Source organism: Geosmithia morbida (assembly GCF_012550715.1).
Source record: "Geosmithia morbida isolate 1262 chromosome Unknown scaffold_18, whole genome shotgun sequence".
Taxonomy (NCBI): Eukaryota; Fungi; Ascomycota; class Sordariomycetes; order Hypocreales; family Bionectriaceae; genus Geosmithia; species Geosmithia morbida.
In genome coordinates, this window is record NW_023336205.1 from 241,738 (window position 1) to 257,957 (window position 16,220).

Genomic DNA, 16,220 nt, shown 5'->3' on the forward strand with positions numbered 1-16,220 from the left:
ATCTATAGTGACGTCGTGCGTCCACACTGTACCGTCCCATCATTAGCACTACCACTGTCGTCTATGTTCGTTCTGCGCTCGTTCTATTCTCTGTTTGAAACGGGTGGATTCGGAGAGTTCAGTCCTACAATGGCGTTCGTTCTCCGTTCATCGGTTTTATTCCGTTGGGTATCAGGGCTTCATAAATGTAACATATATAAAACAAGCCATCTTCTTCTTTCTTCTTCTCCTCACGTAGCATCCGGGATATCCAATCCAAATCATAAACAAAATAATTGAAGCCGCACATGTATAAACGCACGCAAGCACAGATGTGTCGCCGGGCATGGCGCATCTCATATCCCGTTGCTCGCACAGCTAAACACTCCCGGTACCTCGCCCGCCTCGAACGAGTCAATGATGCTCTGGACACTGGCGTAGGTGCCGACCGAGATGAAGAAGATGCCGATGGCGATCAAGAAGACATTGGAGATCATGCCGAAGGCATCGATGATGAGGGTCTCTTTGCGGCCGACGGACCTGTCGGCGGTGCGCATGCGGAAGTAGGCTACTCCCCAGAAGATGAAGCCAAACCAGCAGTCGAAGAGTGAAGACATGACAGAGAGGACTTATTCAAACAAGAGTCAGCATTGTTTTATCGACAGCAGAAAGAAAAGGGGGAAGGGAGCATACGAGATGAGAAAAAGGGAATGACATTGGCAATGATAAAGGCAGCAATCCAGGTGAGGCCCAGAATCGCAGCCCATCCCAACCATCCCATAAGAGTGTGCTCATTGATGTGGACGGTGCCCTTGAAGGCGCGGAAGAAGATGAAGCGACTGGTGACGCTAGCATATAGGCTACCGAGGAAGAGAATTGTGGGCACCATGAAGGAGAAGGAAAGCTTCTTGTACGTCTCGTCGAGGATGCCAAAGGCCGGCGAGGCCATGTACTGGGTTCCGGTGTAGGCGTAGATGACGCCGCCGACGATACTGAAGATGATGATTTCGGCAATGGTACAGGCCCAGAGAGATTTGGGAAAGTCCCTACCAGATGTTGTTAGGAAATAGAGGGAAAACAGACATGCATCCACACCCACGACATGGCCTTGAACAGGGAAGGGTATAAACTTACTTGGGCTCACGCATCTCAGCAATGAAGCTGGGAATGGTGATCTGACCGATAAAGGTGTAGCTGATGTTGAGAAAGGCCGAGACACCCTGGACAAAAGTGACGCTCCTGGGTGGGAAGGCCGAGACAACGGGTTCACCGAGGGTAGCAGGGTCATAGCCGGCAGGCTTTCCCTGAGCACCGGCGAAGGCGGTAGCGAGGACGACCGAGATGAAAGTGAAGGCGGCCGAGGCAGTGCCCAGCTTGGACAGGACGCTGAAGGTGCGGGGCAGTGAGAGGAGGAAGCAGGCGACTGTGACGACGACGCCGAACTCGATGGTGCGGCAGCCGCCCACGGAGCTCTTGTCCGTCATGGTATTGAGGTACTCTGCGCCGACGAGGACGTGCAGGGCCTGGATGAAGGTGTTGTTGAGGATGAACATGACGGCGGTGGCGTACCAGGCCCAGCTCTTGCCCCAGAACAGCATCTGGCCGATATCGCAGACGTCGCGGACCTCTGGGTGGCGGAGGCAGAACTTCCACAGGACAAGGCTGGTGTACTGGACAGTGATGGCGACGAAGACGGTAAACAGGATTCCGGGGAAGAGGCCCAGGTAGCTATAGGACCAGGGGAAGCTCATGATGGCCAGGCAGATGTATTCGCTGAATAGGAGTCCGGCCGTCTTCTGCCACGAGCACGTCCGGTACTGGATAGCGTGGCCGTCCTCTGCCTCGAGCTGAGATTTGAGAATGACGTTGGCCGTCGACTCGTCCTTGGAATCCGTCGGCACGGGCGCGCTGCCATCTTTGCCCTTGAGGTGCTCCATGACGGGGCCGATTCGAGGACCGATGTACACGTCTTTACCACCGAAGAGCGACGCTTTCCGCGAGTATCCCCCGTAAAAGCCGCCCAAGCCACCGACGTCGCCAACGGCTTCGGGGTCGCTCGGGGTGCCAGTGTCCTTTTCCGGTTGCGACATGGTGCGGGTTTGTCGAGCAGTGGTTTGATATGTGTGGGTACCGGGATGGAGGGACAGACAGAATAGGAAAGAAGGATGAAAAAAAAAATAAAAAGGGGAGAGGAAGGGAGAGATTAATATATGCACAAAGAAGGAAAGAAAGCAGGAGATAGAAGATGTAAGAAATGAGGAAGGAAAGGAAGAAAAAGATTGAAGAAGCTGGCTTCAGTTTGGACAAGTATTACAAGTATTACAACTATTAAGCACCGACTCCCGGACTTCCAAGACTCGCTGCATCATATGTACAAGTACATATACGCATATTAACAGACCGAAAAGTCGGGAGCGAATTTCCAATTTTCTAGCTTCTCACCATGTGTACAGTTGATACTATCACTAAAGTACTACTCGGAGCAGTACTTCCGCGCGGTACTCGACGGTTCGTAACTCGTACGCGTAGTCTATTGCGAGTTTGTACTGAAACGGCGCGTACTATCTACCAGTACGGAGTTTCCGTATAATGTATGCAACACTTACAACAGGCAGAAAAGAGACATCTATCCCGTTGCCTGTCATTGCCTGCAGAGTGCAAGACTCGAGAAGAAACAAGTATGCCACCTGTCGGGGTTCCCGTGGAAGCACAAAAGGGCAAGCTGCTGATCATCCTTGTCATCAGGATTCAAGACATGGCCCATTTCATGAGAGGGAAAAAGCAGGCGATTGAGCCTCTCCGTTTTCTCTAAATCTGTACTCGTACATGTAATGCGGACAGATTATTACCATCAGCAGCTTCTATCAAAAAGCAAGTCCTGGCCTATCCCGGGGTTAGCGTCTATGCTTCCGGGGGGAGTTGACGCCAAGTGCCGAACTTCCGAGTTTGCCCCACATTCCCTTCTTATTTTGGCGGGTCTGTTTTCAGTCATTGGTTAGTTAGCAGTTGCCTCTCGTGCTTATGTTGTTCCTTCCCTGCAATAAACCTCTTTAGCTGCCCCCATCCTCCCACTTGCCGTGTGTGGCCACGGTCCTGCCTTCCTTTCATTCGTGATGACGCCTGCTTGGTTGGTTGGTTGGTTTGCCTTCGTACTGAGGTACTTGAAGTACTTGGGGGCAGTATAGTGTACACCTATATCTATAAGTACCGCACCTGTAATGATGCCTACAGGACAGGGCTGCTAAGAAGGGAGGGAGGAAAAAGGCCTGCACCGTTGTACGTAAGATGTATGCGCTCGTCAGAGGTAGCCGTTATGACGCGATACACACTGAATCTACGTTAATATCTGTGCCCTGGAGGTGCATCTTGTTGAAATGTTCTCGAAGCCTTGAGCACGTAATTGCTTCTCTGAATCACGTAAATATGTTTCATGTCATATTCGAGGCTCTTCTTTTCTCACAAGTTTTTCTCACAAATCTCAACCTAACGACTATTAACACTAGTTAATACTACTAGATGGAAAGTTTTCTTTCCACTTCCAAGTTAATCGTGGAACTTCAAACGTTGGTTCTCGACTTGAAGGAAACGGCAATGCAATGTATGGGACTACCCTCGTGCACTCCGAATCCATACATACACATTCGCCATCGATACTAACAGCCTGTAAAATCCCCGATGAACTAACTGCCTTGTATTGCACCATGAATACTGCCACTATTGTTGGTCCGTCTTCTCTCTCCTTACCTATTCGTGGCTTATCAATACAGGGTTCATCGGATAGACACGGCCATCTAACCCTTGTCCTCCCTCATGACTCCCCGAGATTCAGAGCCGACATCCAGTTGATCGAATGCATGCATGCATGATGTCTAAATGCCATCCCCTCTCTGCGACGTTCCGAGTTTCTCGGAGGCGACGTAGCGATGTTGCGATGGTCCGCGTTGCGGGAGCCTCGGCCAGTTCGTACGAGTAACCGCGCAGAGTTAGTGTCTGCGATGGGAGTGTGCGCCATCTTCTTGGCGTTAATATGTCAGCGTATTTTGGCCTTTGCAGAGCACGGAGTACGCAGGGAACTGTTGTTGACCGACACGCAACGTACGGCACAAGATTGATAATGCGCCCAACGCGTGTGCGTCCAATTTGCTCTTGCAAATTTGCGTCTACGAACAAGCATGACTGATAGTACGAGTGTTTCCATCTCGTCTTGAAAACTGGCTGTGGTACAGGCAGCCTCGGATGGCTTGGTCTTGATCTGTATGGATACGGACGCATGCCAATAGTACCAGCAATACAGCACATAACATTATTCTCGTACGCGGTTGATCAGATGACGGCTCTCGAGGAAATCTGCCTCGCAGAGCATCCGTATCTTGAATCCATCAATCAGAAGTAGTATGACGACGCGGTTACCAAGATTGTCTGGCGGGAAGACGGCACGGCACCGAGCCGGATACAAGGGGGGGCAGTAATCTGGGGAATGATATCGGACAAGACGACGTGGCCACGAGTACCTCCGGGTTGCCAAGATGGGGCGGGATACGCCAAATTAAGAGGTGCCTTTCCAGTGATATCAGTCTCAGATAGACGGCGGGTGATTTCTCGCTCCCAGCCACCATCTGTCGTCGTCCACTTGCTGCCCCTGGGTGTCCGCGTATCTAAGTCTCCGTGTGCACAGGGCAGTTTCGACATGCGCATGCATGTACAGAGTAGAAATGGTATTAGTAGCAGCAGTTTCTGCATCGTGTTTAATTCCGAACAGGTCGTAATACTCCAGAGACGAGGGAGATCAGCTATCTACGTCACTTGTTTAGGGATGCTACATGACGTCAACCCAAGCACATACCCCACGAGTTTGTCTGTGGTGCAACTGGTCTTGGGGTCAAACGATCGAAGAATGAAGAGGGTTTCAAGGATCAGAGATAGAGCAAGAAAGGTACACGGTCACTGATAGGCAAGGTGAAAATTGTCGATGTTCCATTTCAAGTGTGTATGTGTGTGTACGTGCGTGTGGCCGGCCGTGGAGTCGAGAAGGCCAGGACGCTGCCCTCACCCACAGGGTGTTTATTTACGCAGCATTACTACTGCTACACAGCGCAACCTAATACTGTATTGATATTCAGCTGGGGTCGTCCGCTGTAGCTTAGATATCAGGCATCCTACTCGTACTAGTGCACATAGAGCACGAGTAATAGTGCCGGGCGAGGGGCACGGAGTTGATCCGCGCTAGGCAAGCTGAGGAGGCCCTGGTTTCTTGGGTAATACTTGTTAGGGTCCTTAGAGCCAGAGGAAGGTCGGTGGAGGGGGGGAGGGGGTCTATTGTTAGTAGGGGTACATATTTAGCATGGCGTACAGGTGGCTCTACGGGGTAGAAGTACCCGTGCCGTGTACAAGCAGAGAAAGCTGTGTGCTACGCACCTCGTGTACTCTTATATCGCGTCATGTGACCTCATTGCGAGCAAGTTTGGAGATAAGTCATGAGCTCGTAGGTGTTTTCTTTGGGCGGTGGTTGATTGACGCATTAAAAAAAGAGACGATATGACGCAAAGCCCAAATCTTTGTATCATGAGAATAGCCTGCGCAGCTGGAATGGATGAGGAGCTGAAGCACTACGCCGTAGAAAAAGAGCTAAAGGTTTTTAGGCATTTTTTTTAGGGGCCGCAGGCCTGCAAAGACAGCGCGGAGATCCACTGACGGGTTCCAGCTGTGATGCTTTTATCCACTAAAACAGCCTGTGAGAGTGGATAGGGGGTTAAAAAAGAGGGAATGCACGTGAAGATAAGGTCCAGATAAAACAACCCGCTTTCTTGGCTATTGGGAGGGCCCGCCGCCCGCCACAAGGACGCCCCAGAAGAGGCGGAGGGCGGACAGGGGAAATATTACTGGAATAGGCACCACATTTTACTGCCGTCACTGCTTCTGATCACCGCTTTCCTTCTTCTCACGAGAACCTCTCTACACTATTAATCAGTACACATCAACCGAGCAAAAAAAGGCTTTGTTCAGAACAGGAGCAAATACTCCCGCATCCGATGCAGCGACCCAGGCGCATCGCCAGATCCTGACAGAAAGCGGAGAGACAGACAGGGAACCCTTGTCTCCATCACGCGATAAACCCCAACCCACGACCCAACGCGCGCGTGCTGGCTGGCACCTTGGCAAATTATACACACCGACCTCCTCCCACCCCCACCGCCAAAGAACAAAAAAAACCAAAAAAAAAAAAAAAGAGAGAGAGAGGTATACAGACCGACAATAATCTCACCATTCTCGAAAACATCAGATCCTGATTCCAAGACAGACTATCAGTTTGATCTATTCTCTCTTTTCCTTTCGTTCACGAGCCCCCCCATATCCTCTGTTTTTCCTTTCCTTTTTCTTATCCTACTCTAAACCCTCTCTTTCTCTCTCTCTCTCTCTCTTTCTATCTCCCCTCCTCACTCTCTTTCTCTCTATTTCTCTTTATCCCCTCTCCTCTTTCACCGCACAAGGCGCCCCGCCGCCTTCCCACCTCTTTCCAAATGTGGTGGTTCTTCAACGTCGTTTTCAGCTTCATCTTCCTCGTCAGCATCGTCCTCTCCATACCCGTCGCCTTTGATGTCGGCGGCCGGGACAGCGGGCTGGCCTACAGCCTGTCCCTCTTCCTCTACTACCTCGCCTACTCCACCATCAGTCTCATCACGCCCGAACGATCTCGCGTCCGCTACACCATAGTCGCCATCCTCCGAGTCAGCCAGTGGATCGTCATCCCCTCCCTGCTCATATGGTCCCTGGGTCAGTTCGCAGTCGATGCCGGGAGCACGAACTGGGTCGAGAGGACCATGGGTGGCGTCTTTCACAACTCGACTCGTCATGCCTCGCTCTCTTGGAATGAGTGGGTGTTTGGGAAGCAGGGCCTCCTCGAGACCGTGCTGCTGGGGTCGTGGGACAGCGCGCTCCGCTACTCAGGCCCCGTCTTCCAGCTACTAGAGGGCTTCTGCACCCTCCTCGTCATTCAAGCTGTTGGACAGCTCACTCGCTGGCTCGTCAACAGTGGCAGGAGTGATTCCTGGGTCGTATGTCCAACCCCACCCAACCCCCCCCAAATCCTCATCGCATGGTTTATCCCAGTGGCCCCCAAGACTCTTGTTTCTGACATTTCTCATTCCTTACAGATCATCCTCCTCGCCTTTTCCGGGTCCGTCATCGCGAGCGCCGTCTACTTCCTCTGGCGCGTCGCACAGTTCCCCGAGATAAGCAACCTCGACGCCGCCCTGATCGGCGTGGCCATGACGACGGCCCTGTTCCTGTGCACATACGGCATCGGCAGCGGCCGCGGCAGCCCTGTGGAGTCGTCACTCCTATTCGCCTACATTGTGCTGTGCGTCTACCAAATCTACACCGACTACATGCCATCGGACGGCAGCACTGGCCTCTACGACGACCAGGCGTCGTCCCAGCCCGACCTCCCGCCGCTCCCTCCCATCATCATGGCATCATACTCGACCCTCGTCCACATCATGGGCTCACTGCCCTCGGCCATCCACTCAGCCCTCGCTTTCCTCTACGCCGCCTTCCAGACCATTACGCCCTCGGTTATAATCTCCCTCGCCTACCGTCTCCTCGTCTTCTACTGCGCCACCCGGATCATCCCCTCAGTGAAAGACCTCGGCGCCCAGGCCCTCATGCACGAGCCCGACTGGGACGACTCAGAGATGGCCGCTAAGCTTCTGGGATTCCTCAGCTGGTTCTCCCCCTCCATCCTCATAGCTGTCTACACCAGCCTGCTTCTCCAGCACTTTTCCACCGACGCAGGAGACGACGGGTGGTCACTGCGTGGCGGGGACGCCGGGGGTAACATGTGGCGCTGGATCAATGTCGGCATCACCATGGTCCTATACGGGCTTGAACTACATCTCGGTGGCGACAATGATCACTGGAAGGTGGATTAATTGATCGCCTTTGACGATGCATATTTCTCCATTATCCCTTTGATAATGGAAACATGGGGACGAAAACATATCAAATCAATCAAGAAATGGTTCAAGCGAAGCGGCAAATAATTGATACCAACGGGCTCTTTTCTCTCTCACTTCCCCATCACTTTATTCTCTTATCGTCTTTACTGCATCGGAAGGGTATACGGAACCTTGGGATGTTCTTCTTCTTTCCAATTTGGAGACCACGAGGGGGCACAAAAAATGGTGTGCTTTTTTTCCAAAATTTCCGTCTCTTCATTCCCTTATGATGGCGTTGGGGGTCTTTTTTATTTATACTTTCATGCTGTTATGTTTTTTTCTAAAGCAATCTGCACAACTGTGTGCATAGGTAGGAAGCATGGTGACTTTTGGAAGGGAAGATTTTTACTATATATATTTTTGACTCATCTTTTTGTCTTCTTATTCCTTTTTTTTTCTCTGATTCTCTCATGTGGTTACCTTTTCTTTCGTTCGGAGTTTTAGAGCCTATGTGGTTTAGGCGGCGGCTTGCTTTTCTCTTTCACTCTTCTCTGGGGTTCTCCAGTCGAACGTAAATAGGCGCGATGCATATATATCCTTGTATCTCCACCGTTTACTCATGATGCCTTTCCACCTTGATGTCTCTTCTGTTCACTTACTTAACATCTCACAATGTGAGACTGGGATCATCATGTGCGGTCCAAAACAAAATAAAAAGGAAGAATAAATGATGGACCGGCGCGACAACGGAGAGAGAGTAGGTGTAAGGGCGAGTTCATAAATGACGCCCCTCCTCACTCCCCCCCTCCCCCACCAACCCCTCCTACGTCACCTACACCAAACCTGGCCACACTTGAGGAAAGATATCAACAGACACCGACCCAGAAAATGTCATCAGAACCATACACGACAAAGGGTCTTCCCACCCCGCCGACCGTCTCGGTCAAGACGGTACCCATGGGCGGGCTGCTGGTAGACGTCTACGGCCTAGAGGAACTGCCGGCCGGCCCGTCGCCGGTGACGTGCCTATGGCTTCTGCACCCTCGGATGCGGACACGGGCACGCATGCAGGACATTGCCAGCCGCGTCATCGATGCGTACAACAATAGGATGGCAGAGTCATCGGCTTCGCCTCCCCGCGGACTAGTCGCCCTGGCTTTCGACATGCCGAACCACGGTACCCGTCTGGTGAGCGAGCAGGCCAACAAGGCGTGGAACCAGGGCAACGAACTCCACGCCATAGACATGGTTGCCGGCATCAAGGGCGCCAGGAATGATATGAGCGGTCTCATGGACGTAGTGGGCGGGTATCTCGACCGCAAGGTGGACGAACACGTCTGTCTCGGGTGGAGTCTAGGTGGACATGCGGTTTGGCAGGCTTGGTTGGCCGAGAGGAGGCTCCATGCTGCTGTTGCGATCGTGGGATGTCCCGATTTCATCGGTAACCTCCTCCTCTCATCTCTCTTACCTTTCCCTGCTGTCGAATTCGGTGGTACTGACACTCCCAACCCCCTCAAGGCCTCATGCGTGATCGTGCCAAGACTTCGGATCTGGATATCCCAGAGGGACAGACCTTCCTGGGGAGTAAATACTTCCCCGACGACCTGGCAGCCACGTGCGCGCGATACGACCCACGAGGAGTCATTTTCGGCGCTCAAGAGTCGCACCTCCCCGAGGCGCCGCTGTCGGACGCAGAACGTGAGCGCGTGCGCTCCATCCTCGCCGAGAGGGGCTGCACGTCCAACAGGAGGCTCCTATTGTGCTCCGGTGCGGACGACAAGCTGGTTCCCTACACCAATTCCGCGCCGTTCGTCAAACTCCTCCAGGATGTCGGCGGGGTGCCCGTCCAGGACAAGGTGTACGAGGGTGTGGGGCACGCGTTCAGCGCGGACATGGTGCAGGATGCAGTCGAGTTCCTTGTCGACGCTGTGTCCCGGGGCAACACGGAAAAGTCCAAGATCTGATGTCAGGAATTCACACATGCACACGCGCACACATACAGAAAGAAATATTTCTTTTTCAAGATATCACCACGGTCTGACCGCACCATCTACCAACGTCTCATCCGCTCCCTGTCCTGTAGTCCGAAGTGCAACACCACTCACACCTCGTTCATATACACCCTGCCAAACACCGTGAGGGTTTCTCCCCGTCCGCTTCCCACGCAGCTTGTCCCCGCGTCCATGCGGATCGTCAGCCCAGTCGCCCACCGCAGCAGCCACACCGACCACGGCGTCCGTCTTGCCGTCCAGGCCCGGCGGATCGATACCCACGTAGTCTAACCTGTCCAGGGGCCACCCTATAGCGACGCAGTGGCCGTCCACCAGGCGCGGACGCTTGAATGCGTGGCTCACGAGCGTGAGGTGGGACGGCCACTCGGCGTACCGCGCGTGGAAGAGCGTCAGGCTGAACAGGATGTTCTGGTACGAGTCCAGCGCGCGGTCCTCGCATAGGATGCGTGAGGGGGACAAGTTGCGATGGCCCCAGTAATCATTTTCACGGGCGAGGTTGGCATAACTTTCGGATTCACTCAGTCCTGTCTCCTGGCGGGTGGGACCTCTGCAAAAAAAAAAATTTCAGACAAAGAAAAAACTTGTGGTTAGATATAATATGTGAAGGAAGGATGAGGAAGTCAGAAGAGAAAGGATTACCCCGAGAAAACTAAGACTGCGTCCTCGCTCTGAGCAAGACTAGACACACCGGCTCGAGCATGCTCGATGAACGTGAGCGTCTCGCCACGTTGGAAATCGGCAATCAGCCATTCCGACTCGTCGCGGCCCTTATGCACTCCACCCATCCATATGCCGTGGCAGCATACAACGATTAACCGGCTAGGTGGCATCGTCGAGAATGGGCAGATGTACAACAGAAGGAAAAAAAGAGATGGAGGAGAGAAACCAAGAGTCGCTGTGGATTGAGCCATTTGAGTGGATCATGTGATTTACAACACCAGAGTATACAGAGAGCAAATTACTCAATATTTAAGTGGTAGTAGTAGTAGTAGTAGTAGTAGTAGTAGTGGTGGTGGTGGTGGTGGTAGTGGTAGTAGTACAGTAATATACAATAATCCACCAGTCTATATCTTTTCTAAAGTGAAGTAGGCAGTTGTACACATACTTTTAATCATCGCTTCGTGTTGGTCTGCGGCTCAGGAACCTGGTCGATACCCTCCGGTCGACCCCAAAAGTCCTTCTTCACATCGGATACATCTTCCTCCGGCTGCTCCTCAGACAGCCGGCCCGCATCGTGCTTCTCCTCCCCCTCCTCGGCAGGGGAGTCCTCCATCAGCTCATCCAGCTCAGTGGGCTCCAAGAAGGGCGAGTCCCTCCGGCCGGATGGCTGTCCGTAGATCTCGCTATGCGTGAGGGCGTACTGCAGCGGGGCGTCCGGGTGGTTGCACAGCTGCTCCGTCACCCGGTCGAGGGCGGCATGGTGCATGTCTGCCTGCTGGCGGAGAAGATCGACGTTTTGCCGTAGCTTGACCAGTGCCTCGCTGTCGGTGCCACCCTGTTGCTCGACGTCGTTGGAGATGCTGCGCAGAGCCGCCTTGTACCCGCGCAGCTGGCGCTCGTGGTATTTAGCCTTGCGGGCGAGCGACTTGACGGCTTCAAAAGTCGGTCTGGGAGGCTGCTGGTCCGTCTTGACGGCCATGTCGACGACAAGGTCGGCGTTTGTCTCGGCGGCAGTTGCGGTAGTCGACGGCTCCGCTGCAGCATCCTGTATCTTCTTCATGGAGCGGCCCATGTCGGTCCGATGCCACTCAGACTTGGCCAGCTGGAAGTCCTTGTACTCGTTCTTTGACAGCGGACGCCGCCTCCACAGCTTGCTCAGCCGCCACAGCTGCGACGCGCCCGGCCCACGGTCCTCGATCTCGCGAGACCGGTAGATGCCGTCCAGCTTGTACAGGTCGCGGATGAGATACAGGCTGCCCGTGATGACCATGGTACCCGGCGCGGCGTTGGCCTTGGTGCCAGCCCAGCGGACGGCGTCGGCGACGGTTGGCTCACCCGTGTACAGCTGCTGCTCTGGGTTGGTGAGGATGCCCTGGATCAGGTCGCGGCCGATGTGGGCGGGTGTAGGGGGGGGCTCGTTGGGGTGCTGCTCGTACTCGACAAAGGCGACGTTGTCCTGCGGTCGGACTAGCGTCTCGAGCATCTCAGCAAAGGGTTTGGTCTTGCTTGATGACAGGCCCATGACCCACGTGATGGATTGGTCGGAGTCGGAGGAAGACCGGAGGTTGACGTCGGCATACCGCGACAGAGCCTGGACACCAGAGAGATTGTGGGCCGCGTCAACGAGCACGGGGCTCCTGTAGGCGCCGTCGGTCAGGTCGGACACGCCCACCCACTCCATGCGGCCGGGCAGCTGGGGCTCCATCTCCAGCAGCTTGTCGAGGTTGATCTCCTTGTAGGGGAACAGGTTGCGGAAGGCGAGGGCGGCGCAGAGCAGGTTCTGCTTCTGGTAGTCCTCTAGGTTCCACCGCTCCTGGGTCAGGGTCTTGAGGAACGGCTCGGCCTTCCAGCTGAGCTGGATCGTGGTGCCGATGTCGGCGGCGTGGCGTCGCAGCACCTTGATGACGGCGTTGCTGTTGGTATGGTCGACAATGCACGGCACTCCGGGGCGCATGATTCCCGCCTTCACCTTGGCAATCTCCTCAATCGTCCGGCCTAGGTACTCCTGGTGCTCCAGGTCAATCTTGGAGATGACGGTGACGGCCTTGCGGCGCATAGCGTTGGTCGCGTCCGTCGCACCGCCCATGCCCACCTCGACGATTCCGTAGGGCACCCGCATCTTGTTGAACAGGTGGAATGCTGTGGCCGTCTCCAGCTCAAAGGGAGACAGCGAGCCGGGCGTCTCGCTGGCCACCAGCCTCCACCCTCTCATGGCCTTCTGGTACGCAGTCTCTACCTGCCTCGCCTCCGTCTCGTACACCCGCGCGTCTATGTACCGTCCGTTGATAGTGACGGCGTTGTGACGGTCCGGGAAGGCGGGCGACACGTACCGCCCGTACCCGACGCCTGCCAGCGTGAACAGGCCCGATAGAAAGGCGCAGATGGAGCCCTTGCCGTTTGTGCCCCCGACGTGCACCCCCTTCCACTCCTGCATGTGCGGCAGAACACGCACTATGCGCTCTAGCCCCAGCCGGATGTCGCGCGTTGCCCTCTCGGCCTCCTTCTTCGGGTTCAGCACCCCCCGGATCCGGCTCAGGGCGTTGGATACGTCTTGGGCTGGTGGCATGTCCGCATGCCTAGGGCGATGGAGACGCCCCTACAACAGATGACTCTTGAGGCGCCCGACGACGAGCTGAGCACTTGTGTCTGACCTGCCTTGATCTCCTGTTCAATTTGAGGTGATATATGCGCTGCTGACCTGGAGCTGGCGGACTTTCTCTGTCTTGTCGTTCTTCTATGATTCTCACTTCAAGTTTCATGCGATTTTTGGCAGCTCGGCTGGTTGAGCCCCACATGAGTCACCAGCCACATCAAAGGGGGATGTACGAATCCATGTACGGAGTAATCTGTATTAATCTGCACAGATTACAGATTACAGATCTGTACAAATAGTCAGCCACTTTTATGATGCGCCACATATAGGGGTGTATTATGTAATTCCACGCGCCGATGCGACGTTCATCAGCTGGGCGCCCGGCGCCCAGATTATGTAAGCATTCCCGGAGAACTTTAGCATATACATGAATCTTGTAAGTAAACTTCACCAAACATTAGGTACCAATTGGGCTCCCGGCGCCCAACCAGTCCACGCCCGACGATGCGTGGGGAAGGCTCCCATACGGGATGTTTGCCAGCTTGTGAATGGCAGGAGGGATTGTCTAGATGTTTGCAAGGCGGTGATTCCATGTGGAATTTGGTATGAAACAATCTGGCGGGGAAAACGCCCGTATGAAAACAGCTCAGTTTGAGTTGAGGACGGTTGGTTCTTATAACTCTCACATCGCCTTTTCCATTTACTGACACCTGGGTGTTCCCTCCTGCACCTGGTCTGGGTATTGCTTGGTCAGTACGGAGTGAAAGCAACAGAAACAAGGGCATTTTGAGAAAACACAACCAGGACTATACTGATAAAGCACTCCGTATTCCTCCTAGACGAAAATCAAGGAATTTGGCCCTATGAGATGAAGACAAGACTGCCCTTGTCTAAATTTCTCCGTCCGCCCGTGGCTCCCGGGTTATAACAAACCACTTTTTTAGATCGCCGCGAACAGACTGTTTCCACCTTCATTGGTCGAAACGACCCTTCATCATCCCCAGCTTTTGTTCAATTTAATAATGGGTAAACTGCATCCACTCAAACCCCTTCACCCCACGTCCGCGTGACCCCGGACATTGACCCTTGTTCATCTGACCATCTCGGCCACATTTACATGTACTCGTATATGTAGACGGCTGATTTCAACAGACAACCCCTCCCTTTTCGTCATTCTTGTTTCTTCACAGCATATCTCACCACGCACGCGGGTCACGGTCTCAGAAAAAAGAGAGACCTGCAGGGAGTCAAGGGAGGATCCGTGAAGGAAAAGTGCTGCGCTGCACAGCCTCACCATTGCCGACGCGTCCGGCCGTCCTGCCATCCTTGGGGGGACCCTCCGGTTGCCCCGGAATCATCGTCATCTACATACAGCCCATCGCTCATTGCCGAACCGTCGGCCGCACCACCTTCAACGTCAATCTTCCCCAACGTGCACCATGGGTCTCCCGTAAGTCAGCGTTCAGAAGCAGCATCACGCATACACCGTCTAACATCATTTCAACGCGTGCAGACTCTTTGTCGCGCCTGTGGCCTCAGATCTCACCGAAAAGGTTGCGTCCAAGGATGCTGAAAGTCGGACCTCGCCGCGCTCGTCGATCCGACGCCTCGCACAGGATGGAGCCAGCCGTGAACGCGCCTCGTCCAACCGGCGGGCACGCACGCTCGAGCACCATCGCGAGAGACTTCAAGGACTCCCGGGCTCTGGTGCTGCGGCTGCTCCCGCACGCCCGATCACCAGCATGGTGGCTCCGCAGGACAGGAACAGAATCGTTCGGTATATCCGGCAGGGATTCATGACGCCTGAAGACGTGACCCACGGCGACAGGAACCGTGAACGCCAGAGGTACTCTCTGATCCAGAACATGGAACTGCGCTTCGGCCCAGACTGGCGTGATCGAGACTGGAACAGTGAGCAGCAGGACGCCTTTTCGGACTGGTGGCTCCTGAATGTCTCCAATGGCAGAGCCTGCTTGGTATGTTCCGAACCCAGCCCCCTCCACCTGCCCCGTCCTCCTCTGCTTCTGACACGCGATCCCGGTACATGTAGATGCGACGGCAGGGACCTTCACAGTGGCGAGCAGGAACCAACCGCCTCGAAATCGTCCCATCTGCCTCGTGGGCCGACGTGCAGCCCGGCGGCGGGCTGTCTGCACCCCTGCCCCCTAGTCGCGCCGTTCCCCCATCTTCCTCTCGTCGCCCCTTGCCGACCGACGTCGGCGGGCTGGGCGACCGCGACCGCAGCCTTAGCCCCGAGGGCTGGGACACGCTCCTCACCACGCTCACGCCCGACCCGCAGCCGCCGAGCGTCAACTCGTCCTTCGCCTCTTCGGCCACGGCAACGACTGCGACGCACCCCAGCAACCCGACGTCGTCGCGTACGTCGCTGTCCGGGCAGCCACCGACCACTACTGCCGCAGCCGACGCCGACCCGGGCTGCGAAACTGGCGGCTCCGACGCAGAGGAGAACGGGGTGTCGCGTCATCTCGAGCGTATCCAGCAAGCCCTGCTCTTCCGCCCCTCGTCGGAACGCCGTATCCCGCGCCCGGTCGAGTCCCCTGCCTTCAGCCCCGTGCGCAACCACGTCTCCGACCGCGCCGGCAGCGACGAGGACAGCTCCACCACGCTGACGCTCCAACGTCCGGCCGACTCGGTCCACCATAGCCTGGCGGCGCGGACCGAGAGGCGCGGCGACGATTACGATGGCCACGATGCTCCGTCTTTTCCGCGTCCGGGCATCTGGGTCGGCAGGCTGTCGATTGGCGCCTCGGACGATGAGCAACCTGCTGCGCCTGAGCATCTGAGTGTCAGCCGCGAGGACTCGGGGGATAGCTCGTTTCGCAGTGACAGTGACTTGGCGGGCATGCAGAGGATTATGAGGAGTCTGGCCGCCCGCGGGGATATTCCTGATGAATGGTGGGCCGAGGCTGGCCTTAGTCGGTCACTCTCGCGGGGAGGCCGAGACTGACGGTGATGAAACCTTGTTCGATTTCCAAAATCTCTTTGATTTATACTGTATCTAGTACGATTGATTTTACCCTG

General features: G+C 55.0%; 6 protein-coding genes across 6 annotated transcripts; 3 read left to right on the forward strand and 3 right to left on the reverse strand.

Annotated features, from left to right (window-relative positions):
* Positions 1-335: 335 nt before the first annotated feature.
* GMORB2_3447 (to neutral amino acid permease) lies at positions 336-2,069 on the reverse strand (the record flags this gene model as incomplete). The annotated part of the gene is made up of 3 exons (XM_035465423.1): positions 336-607; positions 673-1,025; positions 1,114-2,069. The coding sequence occupies 3 exons, from the start codon at positions 2,067-2,069 to the stop codon at positions 336-338; spliced, it is 1,581 nt and encodes a 526-aa protein (XP_035318688.1).
* A 4,428-nt stretch (positions 2,070-6,497) lies between these two features.
* GMORB2_3448 (ICE2) lies at positions 6,498-7,907 on the forward strand (the record flags this gene model as incomplete). Its single annotated transcript, XM_035465424.1, has 2 exons — positions 6,498-7,031; positions 7,131-7,907. The coding sequence occupies 2 exons, from the start codon at positions 6,498-6,500 to the stop codon at positions 7,905-7,907; spliced, it is 1,311 nt and encodes a 436-aa protein (XP_035318689.1).
* An 894-nt stretch (positions 7,908-8,801) lies between these two features.
* GMORB2_3449 (uncharacterized protein) lies at positions 8,802-9,877 on the forward strand (the record flags this gene model as incomplete). Its single annotated transcript, XM_035465425.1, has 2 exons — positions 8,802-9,354; positions 9,432-9,877. 2 exons carry the CDS (start codon positions 8,802-8,804, stop codon positions 9,875-9,877), a joined length of 999 nt encoding a protein of 332 aa, XP_035318690.1.
* A 141-nt stretch (positions 9,878-10,018) lies between these two features.
* Positions 10,019-10,755, reverse strand: GMORB2_3450 (DUF218 domain; the record flags this gene model as incomplete). The annotated part of the gene is made up of 2 exons (XM_035465426.1): positions 10,019-10,472; positions 10,565-10,755. Coding segments are annotated over 2 exons (645 nt in total), but the record flags the coding sequence as incomplete, so codon positions are not given.
* A 281-nt stretch (positions 10,756-11,036) lies between these two features.
* On the reverse strand, positions 11,037-13,151 carry GMORB2_3451 (dihydrofolate synthase; the record flags this gene model as incomplete). Its single annotated transcript, XM_035465427.1, has 1 exon — positions 11,037-13,151. One exon carries the CDS (start codon positions 13,149-13,151, stop codon positions 11,037-11,039), a length of 2,115 nt encoding a protein of 704 aa, XP_035318692.1.
* A 1,466-nt stretch (positions 13,152-14,617) lies between these two features.
* On the forward strand, positions 14,618-16,146 carry GMORB2_3452 (uncharacterized protein; the record flags this gene model as incomplete). The annotated part of the gene is made up of 3 exons (XM_035465428.1): positions 14,618-14,628; positions 14,692-15,154; positions 15,229-16,146. The coding sequence occupies 3 exons, from the start codon at positions 14,618-14,620 to the stop codon at positions 16,144-16,146; spliced, it is 1,392 nt and encodes a 463-aa protein (XP_035318693.1).
* Positions 16,147-16,220: the final 74 nt, after the last annotated feature.